Genomic DNA, 15,000 nt, shown 5'->3' with positions numbered 1-15,000 from the left:
ATTGTCATGATAATGCCATGGTGATGTCATGGTGATGTCATGATAATATCATGATCATGTCATGGTGATGTCATGGTGAGGTCATGATGATGTCATGGTGATGTCATGGTGATGTCATGGTGAGACTTACGGGAGGTCCAGCAGAACCAGCAGCACCATCATTACCACGGGCACCCTGAGAGAGAGAGAGAGACAACGAGAGAGAGTGAATTTCATTGTTTACACACTCATCAACAATGATGTGTATGTGTGTGCGAGTGTGTGCTTACAGCAGCTCCAGAAGGTCCAGCACGACCTCTCTCACCAGGCAGACCACGGGGTCCCTGGGAGAGAGAGAGAGAGAGAGAGGGAGAGGGAGAGGGAGAGAGAGAGAGAGAGAGAGAGAGAGAGAGAGAGAGAGAGAGAGAGAGAGGGAGAGAGTTACACCTGTTTCATGCTGGGCAGAAACCACCCGGTTTTATTAATTTTTCCTGGGTTCAAACTCACCATGGCTCCTGGTGTTCCGTTCTCTCCTGAAGATCCAGCCTCTCCCTAGACACACACACACACACACACACACACACACACACACACACACACACACACACACACACACACACACACACACACACACACACACACACACACACACACACAGTGGCAAGGTTTAAAAATATATATAAGTAAACGTAAAAATGAGCAAAGAGAGAGAGGGAGGGAGGGGAGGGTGTACCTTAGGGCCAGCAGGGCCAGAGTCTCCCTTAGCTCCGTCCAATCCGCTGAAGCCCTGGGGAGAGAGAGACAGTTGTTAGAGAGAGACAGGTTATGGAGAGAGACAGGTGTTGCAGACCCAGAGGACCCCAACAGGAAGGTCCGCTGTTGCCAAGGAGACAGCCACTCACTCTGTGTCCTTTGATCCCTGGAAGTCCTGGGGTTCCTGGGAAACCGCGAGCGCCCTGAGGAAGAGAGGGAGGGGTCAGTGTGTCTGGAGGCGGGGCCTAACCCGACCCGGACCCCGGAGAAGGGGCCTAACCCGACCCTGGGGAGGGAGACTCACCTGAGGGCCGGAGGATCCACGCTCACCGTTGCGACCGGGCTTGCCGGACTCACCCTGCAGGGAGACAGGGCATTATGGGATGGATCAGACAGGGGCGGGACCTAGTACTAGACAGAAAGGTAGACGGAGAGACAGGCAGACAAACAGGTAGACGGACAGACAGGCAGACAGACAGGCAGACAGACAGACAGACAGACAGACAGACAGACAGACAGGTCTTACATCTTCTCCGTTCTTGCCAGAGGGCCCAGCAGGTCCGCGGGGGCCCATGGGTCCCTGAAAACACACAAAGTTACACACAGTTACACGCAGTAACACAATGTTACACAAAGTGTGTTTATTTCTGTAGTTTTATCCAAGTGTAGGTGTTGTGTATACATATATTTGTGTGTGTGTCTGAATTTGTGTTTGTGTGTGTGTGTGTGTGTGTGTGTGTGTGTGTGTGTGTGTGTGTGTGTGTGTGTGTGTGTGTGTGTGTGTGTGTGTGTGTGTGTGTGTGTTACTTACAGAAGCTCCGGCCTCGCCAGACTCACCGGGGGGTCCAGTGAAGCCCTGAGGGCCCTGTAGCATGAATGATATCATAAGATACAACACAGACCAAAGCAAGCAGACCGGTCATTAAGGAGCAGCTAAGGGTTAGACAGTACAGAGACAGGTCATTAAAGAGCAGGTAGGGGTTAGACAGTACAGAGACAGGTCATTAAGGAGCAGGTAGGGGTTAGACAGTACAGAGACTGGTCATTAAGGAGCAGGTAGGGGTTAGACAGTACAGACAGGTCATCAAGGAGCAGGTAGGGGTTAGACAGTACAGACAGGTCATTAAGGATCAGGTAGGGGTTAGACAGTCCAGAGACAGGTCATTAAGGAGCAGGTAGGGGTTAGACAGTACAGAGACAGGTCATTAAGGAGCAGGTAGGGGTTAGACAGTACAGACAGGTCATTAAGGAGCAGGTAGGGGTTAGACAGTACAGAGACAGGTCATTAAGGAGCAGGTAGGGGTTAGACAGTACAGAGACAGGTCATTAAGGAGCAGGTAGGGGTTAGACAGTAGAAAACCGTCACCCTGTGATGTTCCTTATAAAACAGGAAATGATGTCGGCATGACTTCATGAACCTAATGTGCAGGGAGAATCAGGAACAGGAAACAGGAAGTGAACTCACGCTAGCACCAGCAGGTCCGGGGGAGCCACGAGGTCCCATGGGGCCCTGTCAATCAAACACAACACCATCATGATGTCAGCCATACACTGAGGAACACTGTGTGTGTGTGTGTGTGTGTGTGTGTGTGTGTGTGTGTGTGTGTGTGTGTGTGTGTGTGTGTGTGTGTGTGTGTGTGTGTGTGTGTGTGTGTGTGTACCATGGGTCCAGGGATGGGTGCACCAATGGATTTGGAGTGATCTTCATATCCACCGGACATCTGAGGGGCGAAGTTCTGTTGGAGGAAAGAGACACACAGGTTAGACTAACACACCTGATGGACACAAACACTCACAGACACCTGAGACACGCAAACATACACACACTTATTTAAACACACACACACCTGATGCACAAAAACACAAACACGCCCTTTTGTAAACACACATACACACATACCTGATTAACACGGACACAAATTAATTTCAACACACACAATCACACACACACAAATAGACACATACCTGATACACACAAACAAACACAAACAAACACAAACAAACACACACACACACACACACACACACACACACACACACACACACACACGCACAAACACATACACACAAATACCCACACAGCTTAAATTGATATACACACACAAACAGACGCACAAACACACACAGACAAACAGACACAAACAGTCGCCGTGGCGACCAGGTGAAGGGGGCGGGGACTCACTCCTCCGAGGCCGGGGGGGCCGGGGGGGCCGGCGGGGCCCTGGGCGCCGGGGCGGCCGGGGATACCGTCGTTACCGGGAGCTCCGGGCAGACCCTGGGGAGAGACCGGGTCAGTACAGGTAACCTGCTCACCTGGTCCGGGGCTACTAGTTAGTCTACAGGTAACTCACCTGGTACTGTACTAGTGGTGAGTTACTCTAGTGCTGAGTGACTCTACTCTACAGGTAACTCACCTGGTCTGTTGTACCAGTGGTGAGTGACTCTACTCTACAGGTAACTCACCTGGTCTGTTGTACCAGTGGTGAGTGACTCTACTCTACAGGTAACTCACCTGGTCTGTTGTACCAGTGGTGAGTGACTCTACTCTACAGGTAACTCACCTGGTCTGTTGTACCAGTGCTGAGAGACTCTACTCTGAAGATAAGGCAGAGGACCGTAAGTGTTCTAGTTCAGCCGCCCTGTAGATAACAGGCCTATGGCGTCATTGTTAGTTCAGAAGGCAGCAGCACCCTCTGCTGGCCAGACGGAGGTAACTCACTCTGTCTCCCTTTGGGCCTCGCTCTCCCTGGGGTCCCTGGGAAAATAAACACAAGGCATTTAATTAAGTATATATAAGGTATCAAATTATAAACTAGGAAATATATATTATACATTAGATATCAAATATAAAACAATATCCCAAGAATATATATGCATATATCACATAATATACTATTCGATATAAAGCAATATACTTCCAAATATACATTAGATATTAGATATAAAAGAATCGACTGTTAAGTAAATATTGCATATTCAAAATTAAATAATATAATAAAGTGAATAATACAAAACAAAATACAATTATACAATAATGCAACATAACACATTACATAATACATGACATGACGCAACACATATTCTAACATACTATACTATACTCATATCGTATATAACATATTATCCAAACAAATCTGAACAAGATTCAATGCTTTGATCATGCATGGTGGCTAATCAATAATATTTAAACTGATATTATCTTTAGTAATTTTAATTGATACTTATACAGATAACCAATCAAACATTTAATAGTATAAATGCATTCATATTTTTACTGATTTGATCTTTCATATTTCTTTACCAAAGAAGCAACATAATCAAAGGGCAATCTACTTGATCAAATAACGTCATCTTAATTTTAACAGGATTATAATAATAAATATGTGAATGATTTTAAATGAATATCATAATAAACATCGTAATAAACATCAGAATGAATATCAGATTGTACAGCATTATGAATATCGAAATAAACATTATAATAAAGGTCAGAATAAATATCATAATGAACATCATAATGAACATCCAAATTAATATCTTAATGAACATCATAATGATTATCAATATGAATATCAAAATGAATATCACAATGAAACTCATCCTGATAAACATCAAAATAAATATCATGATAAACACCATTGTTAATTTCAGAATGAATATCATAATAAACGTAATCATACTGAATATCATAATGAACATAATCATAATGGATATCATAATGCCTATCATAATGATCATCATAATGAACATAATCATAATGCATATCATAATGCCTGTCATAATGATCATCATAATGAACATAATCATAATGCATATCATAATGCCTATCATAATGATCATCATAATGAACATAATCATAATGGATATCATAATGCCTATCATAATGATCATCATAATGAACATAATCATAATGCATATCATAATTAAAGTCATAATTCATATTCACCTCTACTTGGGGCTCCTGGAAATCTGTGGGAAAAAACAAGAGTAGATTTAGAATAAGGACGTCATTCTGGAGCTATAGTGAAGAGATCAATTAATACTATCATATACCAAATAGATATAAAGACATAAAGATCATTTGATTCATTTGTATCATCTGTAGCTATATAGATGAAACAGAATAGAATGGCATTGATTTGAATATTCTTATTTTATATTTTTTGCTTGTTGCTTGGTTACTCCAGAGTAATAAGAAGTGGTTGTTTGGTTACTATTCTAGAATAATAACAACTGTTTGCTTTGTTATTATTATTTTAGAGTAATAGCAACTGTTTGTTTGGTTACTAGTCTAGAGTAATAACAACTGGTTGTTTGGTTACCAGTCTAGAGTAATAACAACTGGTTGTTTGGTTACTCTAGAATTAAAACAATCCTCCTCTATTAGGAGAGAAGCTAAAATAGGAAGTAATTAAATATAATAGTTCATTACATTTCAGGATTAGACTGGATGTGAAATGTCAAAATAGTGATGCTCTGGAAATAGGAATATGGCATACATATGTCGATATTTTTACAAAGGTATTAATTATGTATCAAATAACTGTTTGTAAAGCTTTAATAATAAATGATCCAAAAGCTTTTAAATGTAATTTTAATGTGTAAACAGTTATACAAAGGTGTTAGATGAGTTTTAAAATAGAAGTATGTATGTAAACCTCTTTAAATACAGTTTACACTCACAACTTTTAAATCTAAAAAGCTGATAAATAATGTAAACAGCAAAGGTTTGTTTCCAATGGTTTCTGAATGTTAACATTTATAAAGGTTTATAAAGGTATAACATACCTATACAGGTTAATTAAGGTATATAAAGGTTTCTAGAGGTTAATGAATGCTTATCTAGGTTTATAATGGTTGTAGAGTTTTATAAAGGTTTGTAGAGGGCAACAAAGTTGTATACAGGTTTAAAGAGGTTGATAATGGTTTGTTGAGGTTTCTAAAGGTCTCTCAAGGTTTGTGAATGTTTACTGAGCTTTCTCTAGGTCAGCTCAGTTCAGGAGGCGGGTTGCCTTGTAACCGGAAGGCTGCTCATTTGATTCCTGGCTCCTCCTATTTACGTGTTGAGGTGTCCCTGGGCAAGACGCCTCACCCTGACTGCTCCCAATGAGCTGCCAGTCGCCCTGCGAGGTTGACTCCGCCGTCGGTGTGTGAATGTGTATGTGAACCGTTGTAGGACGCTTTGGATAAAAGCGGCTGCTAAATGCCCTCAATGTCAATGTAGAGGTTTCGAAAGATGTATACAGGTTTGCAGAGCTTTGCAGAGGTTTCTAGACTTCTCTAAAGGTGTATGCCAGTTTCAAGAGGGTTATATAGCTTTCTAGAAGTTTCTAAAGGCGAGTACAGCTTTCTAGACGTTTCAAGTGCTGTCTAGAGGTCGACAGAGGTAAACAGAGCTTTCTAGAGGTTTCTAAAGGCAAGTACAGGTTTCTAGACGTTTCCAGAGCTGTCTAGAGGTCGACAGAGGTAAACAGAGCGTTCCAGAGGTCTGAGAGGGGGCAGCCTACCTTCTTCGGGGCAGATGGGGCAGCACTCATCGTGGGGGATGACGGGGTTGGCGCACTTGGAGGTGTCCTCGCAGATGACCTCGTCACACATGACGTGGCCGCCGTCGCACACGCAGATCTGGCATGGCTCGGGCTTCCACACGTCGCGGTCCGCAAAGACCTGTCCGTCCAGGGTACAGCTGCTGCCTGAGCCTACGGACAGAGGGGAGGCCGGGGGTGAGTGGGGGGCTGTAGTCCTAACAGCGCTGCTCTAGGATCCCAGTGAACATCTGCACCTTCGCTCCCATGGACAGAGGCACACGTCTACAACATCGACACACTCTGGGAACGGTTCCAAACAAAGACTGGTGGGCCCTGACGTCATGGGAGGGGAATGGACCACAGGAGTCCTGGGTGCTCAAACCGGACCCAGCTGGAGTCCAGGTCCTCAAACCGGACCCAGCTGGAGTCCAGGTCCTCAAACCGGACCCAGCTGGAGTCCAGGTCCTCAAACCGGACCCAGCTGGAGTCCAGGTCCTCAAACCGGACCCAGCTGGAGTCCAGGTCCTCAAACCGGACCCAGCTGGAGTCCAGGTTCCTCAGACCAGTCCAGGTTCCTCAGACCAGTCCAGGTTCCTCAGACAAGACCCAGCTGGATCTGCGCCTGAGTGGTGAGCTCAGAGGGGGAGGGGGAGTTGGCACGCAGGACGGTCGTCCTGCGCTGTGGAAAATGTTTGCAAAGTCTGGATGTGTTTTCAATTAGAGGGAGAGGGAGAGCGAGAGCGAGAGCGAGAGCGAGAGCGAGAGCGAGAGGGAGAGGGAGAGGGAGAGAGAGAGAGAGGGGGGAAAGAGAGAGAGAGAGAGAAAGTGAGGGGAAAAAGGGAGGGAGGGAGGGAGGGAGGCCACTAGATGTGTTCTCCAGATGTTCCTGTTGTTACACTAAACCTCCACGAGGGGGCGCCGGGACGTCGGTTATAGGTGACCGAAAAGCAGATGTGGAAACAAAGACTTCAGACACTCTGAGATCGGAATAGACGGCTCTTAAACGTTTCTGTTTGCAGGAAACGGAGAGAGTGAACTTGGTGCTTTCACATCTGTGTCAAACTAGTGTTCAAAAAACTTTGGGATAAAATATTTCCATAATGCGAGAATGCCTCCCCCATCACCCCCCCCCCCCCCCTCCCCATCCCACCTGGACGACTCAACTGCAAGCATCTCAACTCCCCCGTCTGCTGTCAACAAAACCAACTCCTTCTGATTCACCTCCTCATCTCATCTCCTCTCCCCCTCCCCCCCCCCCTCTCCTGGCCTCCTCGCAGAGGAGGCCAGGAGAGGGGGGGGGGAGAGATGGGCGTGGGTGGAGGGTGAGGAGGGGGACACTCGGATGCACGCAGCATGGAAACGCACGACGCGTGCACGCGCAATGTTAAAAAAATAACATTGTAAAATCTCTGAGGAGATCTTAAGGAGACGCTGAGGAGACCCTGACCACCACAGAAGAAGAGAGTAAAGTTGTTTAGACTTACGGTCGTCCTCTCCCTGTGCGCTCACGAGCAGCGCGCCGCCGAGCAGCAGCAGCGCTAACCGAATATCCACAAAGCTGAACATGTCCAGGGACACGTAGACTCTCTGAGGCCGAAGGGTGTTTCTGTTCCGCTACACTCCACTCATACAGGGCTGGTCGCTCGGTCGGTCCGCTAGGCTGCTACTGCTGTCCTACTGACCCTACTGCCCACCTAGACCCGGACGGGCCTCTTATAGTGCTGCTCCCCCCGGGACAGCCTCCTCCCAGCATCCAGCTCCTCCTGCACCTCCCAGCCTCCTCCTCCTCCTCCTGCACCTCCCAGCTTCCTCGCTGGAAAGTTGGCGTTTGGAGAAAGAGGAGGAGGAAGAGGAGGAGGAGGAAGAGGAGGAGGATCATTTGGAGATCTCGGATGAAACCTGATCGTCTCGAGGTGGGACCAGACCCCGGGATCTGAGGCTGGAGCGGAGGAGGAGGAGGAGCAGAGGAGGAGGCATGGCGGGCCTTGGCCTGTCCACAGGCCGCTCCAGGCAGCGGGCTGGCGGGCCAGCTGGTCCCGGGACGGGGAGCTTATGTGTTTGTATCGTTGGTCGTGCATGGTGATGGAGCCGACAGCGGGGGGTGTTCACGTTACGTGTCCCGGTTCTCCCGGGACTATCGGGAGAGACCGGGACCCTCAGCGGGCCGGCCTGGTTCCACGGTGCGGGTCACCCGGGGATAGAGGGCCGGGCTGCAGCAGCGGTACCCGTGGACCGGAGAGGTTTGACGTGGCATGACGTTGCGCTCCGGTACCGTTAAACTCACCGGCGGTGGAAAAACACTCCGGGGTCATTTATGATAGCAAAATGACTAAATACACACAATAACTCATGATCATTTATATGTCGATAGTAAATAAATAAATATTTATGTTTTTATCATATTTTGGATATCTATGTATCCAAAATATATGAAATAACTATATATATATATACTGTGTATACATTGTCTGTCTGCCTTTCTGTTTCTATATGGCAATATCTATAACCCCAGGCGAACCAATGAGAATGAATATAAATAAATATAAATATACTGCCAATAGTATAAATATGTATTTATATTTATTTATTTATACTATTGGCAGTATATTTATATATTAATTTATTTATTTATATTCATTCTCATGGGTTCGCCTGGGGCTATAGATATTTTCATATAGAAACAGAAAGGCAGACAGACAGACAGACAGACAGACAGACAGACAGACAGACAGACAGACAGACAGACAGACAGACAGACAGACAGACAGGCAGACAGACACAGACAGACAGAGACAAACAGACAGGCAGACAGACCGACAGACAGGTAGACAGACAGACAGACAGTCTTGCAGACAGTCAGGTAGAGAGACAGACAGACAGACGGACAGACAGGCAGACAGACAGACAGACAGGCAGACAGCCAGGCGTGGCTATAGAAACTCTTTATTCTGAGTGTGCTGCTGACTTTATGATAGTTTTGCTCCTGGGTTCAGCAGGTAAATCAACGTTTATAGCAGTGCTCCTCTGTGTGATGTGAGCTGCAGCCTACTGTACATTATGATATTATCCTGATGAGTATAATCATAGAGAGAGACGGCCCGCCAGTAGGAAGAGAGGGACAGAGAGAGAGAGAGAGAGAGAGAGAGAGAGAGAGAGAGAGAGAGAGAGAGAGAGAGAGAGAGAGAGAGAGAGAGAGGGGGACAGAGAGAGAGAGAGAGAGAGAGAGAGAGAGAGAGAGAGAGAGAGAGAGAGAGAGAGAGAGAGAGAGAGGGGGACAGAGAGAGAGAGAGAGAGAGAGAGAGAGAGAGAGAGAGAGAGAGAGAGAGAGAGAGAGAGAGAGAGAGAGAGAGAGAGAGAGAGAGGGACAGAGAGAGAGAGAGAGAGAGAGAGAGAGAGAGAGAGAGAATGAGAGAGGGGGAGAGAGAGAGAGATAGGGGGAGAGAGAGAGAATGAGAGAGGGGGAGAGAGAGAGAGAGAGAGAGAGAGAGAGAGAGAGAGAGAGAGAGAGAGAGAGAGAGAGAGAGAGAGAGAGAGGGAGAGACAGGGGGAGAGACAGAGAGAGAGAGCGACAGGGGGAGAGACAAAGGGAGGGAGAGACAGGGGGAGAGAGAGACAGGCGGAGAGAGAGAGAGAGAGAGAGAGAGAGAGAGAGAGAGAGAGAGAGAGAGAGAGAGAGAGAGAGAGAGAGAGAGAGAGAGAGAGAGAGACAGGGGGAGAGACAGAGAGAGAGACAGGGGGAGAGACAGAGGGAGAGAGGGAGAGGGAGAGAGAGAGAGAGAGAGAGAGAGAGACACACACACACACACACACACACACACACACACACACACACACACACACACACACACACACACACACACACACACACAGAGGGAGAGAGAGAGACAGAGGGAGAGACAGAGGGAGAGAGGGGGAGAGACTGAGAGAGAGACAGGGGGTGAGACAGCGAGAGAGACAGGGGGAGAGACAGCGAGAGAGACAGGGGGAGAGACAGAGGGAGAGAGGGGGAGAGACAGAGAGAGAGACGGAGGGAGAGACAGGGGGAGAGACAGCGAGAGAGACAGGGGGAGAGGGGGAGAGACAGAGAGAGAGACGGAGGGAGAGTAAGTGAGGGGCAGCGTTTCTTTGGCATATGTTCTTCCTTTCTCTGAAGCAGCAGCGACACGTTGCACTGTCTGCGGCCCCGCCCTCTCTCTGTCTCCCCCCCCCTCCCTCCCTCCCTCCCTCCCTCTCCTCCCTCTGTCTCCCTGTGTCTGCCTGTTCCTCACTGGAATGCGGTCGCTCCGAGGAGAGGAAACGCCTCATCACCATCAAGGTTCAAACTCAGAGGAACCAAACTACTGATCATATAAACACACGTAGAAACACACAGTCAACCAGCTAACCAGCAACCAGCTAACCAGCCAACCAGCCAACCAGCTAACCAGCAACCAGCTAACCAGCCAACCAGCCAACCAGCTAACCAGCAACCAGCCAACCAGCCAACCAGCTAACCAGCATTCAGCTAACCAGCCAACCAGCTAACCAGCCAACCAGCTAACCAGCTAACTAGCAACCAGCTAACCAAGCCAACCAGATGGTAGACTAGTGGAGACTCAGAGACCTTGGAAACTTTAGAGTTAATATCTTTGTTAGACCTCAAATTAATCTTTAATCATTTTTTATAAGTTTAAAAAAGGGAGAGATAGAGAAAGACAGACGGACAGAAAGAGAGAGAGAGAGAGAGAGAGAGAGATCTTCAGAGCATCTAGGCCCTGAGCCAATCTGGAGCAGCCAGGTAAATTCCTGGCCTATCAGAATAGCCCTAAGGCGACCTCTGGCCAATCAGAACGGACCTCAGGCGACCTTCATTTAAATCAAATCCCAATTTGTTATCAATTAATAAAGATCAGGGTTTCAGCCTCCAGTAGAGACAGAATCAGGAGTTCATGAAGCTGAGCTTAACACCACATTTCACGATCAAATTCTAGAATCAAACAGAACAATCGTGAGCCTCACTTAAACCATAACATTTAAAATCAAACTTTAGAATCTAAAGCTAGAATTCATCTTCAGACCAAGGTTGGTTGTTACGGTTAGTTGTTGGGGTTAGTTACAGTATTAGGATTAGAAATTGGGGTTAGTTATAGCTATTCATATTTTTGTATCTCATGTTGATTCTTGATTTGTTGTGCTTTGAACCTCAATGTAAGTTTTCCATGTCAATAAAGCTCTGTAAAGCTTGAATCTTGACAGAACATGCACATCCTTAGTGTGTGTGTGTGTGTGTGTGTGTGCGTGTATGTGTTACCTGTGGTGAACAGGTGTTTGATAGGGGAGTGGCCCGAGGCCGGAGAGGACCGAGTTCTGCCCAGAAGTGTGTGGAACAGACCCATCTGCTGGAGAGAGAGAGAGAGAGAGAGAGAGAGAGAGAGAGAGAGAGAGAGAGAGAGAGAGAGAGAGAGAGAGAGAGAGAGAGAGAGAGAGAGAGACAGAGAGAGAGACAGAGAGAGACAGAGACAGAGACAGAGACAGAGCCAGAGAGAGAGAGAGAGAGAGAGAGAGAGAGAGAGAGAGAGAGAGAGAGACAGAGAGAGACAGACACAGAGACAGAGACAGAGAGAGAGAGAGAGAGAGAGAGAGAGAGAGAGAGAGAGAGAGAGAGAGAGAGAGACAGACACAGACACAGAGAGAGAGAGAGAGAGAGAGAGAGAGAGAGAGAGAGAGAGAGAGAGACAGAGAGACAGAGAGACAGAGAGACAGAGAGACAGAGAGAGAGAGAGAGAGAGAGAGAGAGAGAGAGAGAGAGAGAGAGAGAGAGAGAGTATTAACAAGCTGTGAACAACTAATATCCATGTCCAGACTCTTTCACACACACGTGTAAACAAACATTTACATTTAGAACACACACTCACACACACACACAAACACACACACACTCACACCCCTCTCTGGGCTCCTGCCCTCAACACTCTGGTGTGTGATGAGTGTGATGGACGGGAGACAGGAGATATGTCACGGGTGATGTCTGAGGACCTTCTGGTGGAAACCATGGCTCCTCATAATTATCAAGGGGAGCTGTGGGTTCTTTCTGTCATTAAACACAACCACCTGTGTGTGTGTGTATTTGTCAGTGTGTTACAGTGTGTTTGTTTGACAGAGGGAGAGTGTTAGTGTGTGTGTGTGTGTGTGTGTGTGTGTGTGTGTGTGTGTGTGTGTGTGTGTGTGTGTGTGTGTGTGTGTGTGTGTGTGTAATTGTGCATGTGTGTGTGTTTGTGTCAGTGTGTGTGCGTTAGTGTGTCAGTGTGTGTGTGTGTGTGTGTGTAATTGTGCATGTGTGTGTGTTTGGGTCAGTGTGTGTGCGTTAGTGTGTCAGTGTGTGTGTGTGTGCGTGGGTGTCAGTGTGTGTGTGTGCGTCAGTGTGTGTGTGTGTGTTTGTTCGTCAGTGTGTGTGTGTGTGTGTGTGTGTGTGTGTGTGTGTGTGTGTGTGTGTGTGTGTGTGTGTGTGTGTGTGTGTGTGTGGGGAGGGGGGTACCCCACTCTAAAGTCCTTCATCATCCAGCTGTTTCTTGGACTGACGCCTGCAAGACTACATCATAAAATAACAGTGTGTGTGTGTGTGTGTGTGTGTGTGTGTGTGTGTGTGTGTGTGTGTGTGTGTGTGTGTGTGTGTGTGTTAAGTTATGAAAGTTATGATTAGTTATGTCAGGCCACGTTGAGTTATGTTAGGTTATGTAATGTTATGTTTAGGTATGCTTAGTTGTGTTAAACTATGTTAGGTTAGGTTAATTTCGGTTGAGTTATGTAAGGTAAGGTTTAGATATGTTTAGTTATATAAGGTTAAGTTTAGTTATGTCAGGTTAGGTTTAGTTGTGTTTAGTTATGTCAGGCTAGGTTTCGATATGTTTAGTTAGTCAGGTTAGGTTTAGATATGTTTAGTTATGTCAGGTTAAGTTTTGTTATGTCAGGTTAGGTTTAGAGCAGTAGCTTGTCTTTGATGTTGTGATTTTGTTTAGCTGGCTTATTTACCAGGACCATAAAACACAACAAGCACCTGGCCCTCATCAGACACAGCATGAGACACACACACACACACACACACACACACACACACACACACACACACACACACACACACACACACACACACACACACACACACACACACACACACACACACACACACACACAATCACACCCTCTGCTACTGGGCTGGGGTATGTGCGTGTGTGTCTTTACTGTTGAAGTGTGTATTTGGTAAAATTCTTTATGAACGGAAGCTGTTTGAAGTTTATACATTAGGAGAGGAGAAAAGGAGGGGGAGAGGGGAGAGGGGAGAGGGGGAGAGGAGAGGAGGGGAGGAGGATAGGGGGAGAGAAGAGGAGGGGAGGAGGATAGGGGGAGAGGGGGAGAGAAGAGGAGAGGGAGATGGGGAGAGGAGGAGAGGAGGAGAGAAGAGGGGGAGAGGAGAGGAGAGGGGGAGAGGAGGAGAGAAGGAGAGGAGAGGGGGAAGGAGAGATTGTTTAACATTTCTGTAAGTTGTGTGTGTATGTGAAGTATTTATATAGTGTGTGTATATGCTGTGTGTTCACTTGTAATGTTGTGTGTTAATATATTGTGTGCGTGTTTGTGTGTGTGTGTGTGCGTGTGTGACAGTGTGTGTGTGTGTATGTATATTGTGTGTGTGTGTTTGCATGTGAGTGTGTGGGTTTAGTGTGTATATCGTCGGTGTGTATGTGCAATGATCCCCTTGTAACTGTCCAGGTAATGTAGTGTGTATATTGTGTGTGTGTGTGTGTATGTGTGTGTGTATATATTGTGTATAGTGTGTAGTTGTGTGTGTGTGTGGTTGTGTGTGTGTGTATGTGTGTTTGCGTGTGTGTGTGTATATATTGTGTATAATATGTGTGTATAGCATGTGTGTGTGTGTGCGTGTGTATATATTGTGTATCGTGTGTGTGTGTGTGTGTGCGTGTGTATATATTGTGTATCGTGTGTGTGTGTGCGTGTGTATAGATTGTGTATCGTGTGTGTGTGTGTATATATTGTGTATCGTGTGCGTGTGTGTGTGTGTGTGTGCGTGTGTATATATTGTGTATAGTGTGGGTGCGTGTGTATAGATTGTGTATAGTGTGTTCGTGTGTGTGTGTGTGTAATGACCACCTTGTCTCTCTCCAGGTAACAGGTACTTTACGGCCATCTGGCCGACAGGAACTGCGTCTCCACCTTAATGGGCGTCCGCCCTGAGAGCCGTTAACCAGACGGCTCCACAGGCCGCTCAACTTTATTAGCAATACCTTCAAACACGTTACAAAGACGCTGCATTATTAATAACCAACGTTAAAGGTACAGGTCCCTGATCTGTAGTCCCTTTAGAACGCTCGACCAAGAGGTACGGCTGATTCTTCTCTTCTTCTGGAGAGGATTTTTGGTTGAAAAAATGTTCAAGTTTATATTGCTTTTTTTTCGTGAATTATTGAACTGCTTTGACAATGTATTGTTGATACACACACACACACACACACACACACACACACACACACACACACACACACACACACACACACACACACACACACACACACACACACACACACGTGTCAAGTGTGTGACACGTGAAATAAAAAATAAAACAAAAAAGTGAAGCAGTAGTATTAAATCTCTCATGTGGAGGAGGATCACTCTTTTCCTCGAAGTATCTCTCTCTCTCTCTAACTCTCTCTCCCCCTCCTCTCTCTCTCCCCCCAGCCTAGCCAAGCTT

At 46.6% G+C, this 15,000-nt stretch overlaps 1 protein-coding gene across 1 annotated transcript in view; it reads right to left on the bottom strand.

The window, feature by feature from the left end:
• col1a1a (collagen, type I, alpha 1a) overlaps positions 1-7,962 on the bottom strand; it is a 19,380-nt gene extending 11,418 nt beyond the window's left edge. Inside the window, exons 1-15 of the mRNA XM_030340481.1 lie at positions 7,745-7,962; positions 6,240-6,431; positions 4,679-4,701; positions 3,452-3,487; positions 2,915-3,007; positions 2,394-2,468; positions 2,198-2,242; positions 1,544-1,597; positions 1,259-1,312; positions 1,037-1,090; positions 882-935; positions 713-766; positions 487-531; positions 270-323; positions 131-175 (exon numbers count right to left, since the gene is read on the bottom strand). Of these exons, the coding sequence (XP_030196341.1) occupies positions 131-175; positions 270-323; positions 487-531; positions 713-766; positions 882-935; positions 1,037-1,090; positions 1,259-1,312; positions 1,544-1,597; positions 2,198-2,242; positions 2,394-2,468; positions 2,915-3,007; positions 3,452-3,487; positions 4,679-4,701; positions 6,240-6,431; positions 7,745-7,826 (960 nt within the window). The 5' untranslated portion in view covers positions 7,827-7,962. The remainder of the gene's footprint in view (positions 1-130; positions 176-269; positions 324-486; positions 532-712; positions 767-881; positions 936-1,036; positions 1,091-1,258; positions 1,313-1,543; positions 1,598-2,197; positions 2,243-2,393; positions 2,469-2,914; positions 3,008-3,451; positions 3,488-4,678; positions 4,702-6,239; positions 6,432-7,744) is intronic.
• Positions 7,963-15,000: the final 7,038 nt, after the last annotated feature.

Source organism: Gadus morhua, chromosome 2 (genome assembly GCF_902167405.1).
Source record: "Gadus morhua chromosome 2, gadMor3.0, whole genome shotgun sequence".
Lineage (NCBI taxonomy): Eukaryota > Metazoa > Chordata > Actinopteri > Gadiformes > Gadidae > Gadus > Gadus morhua.
Note: the sequence above shows the minus strand (reverse complement) of the source record. Positions and strands in the feature narration are given on the sequence as shown.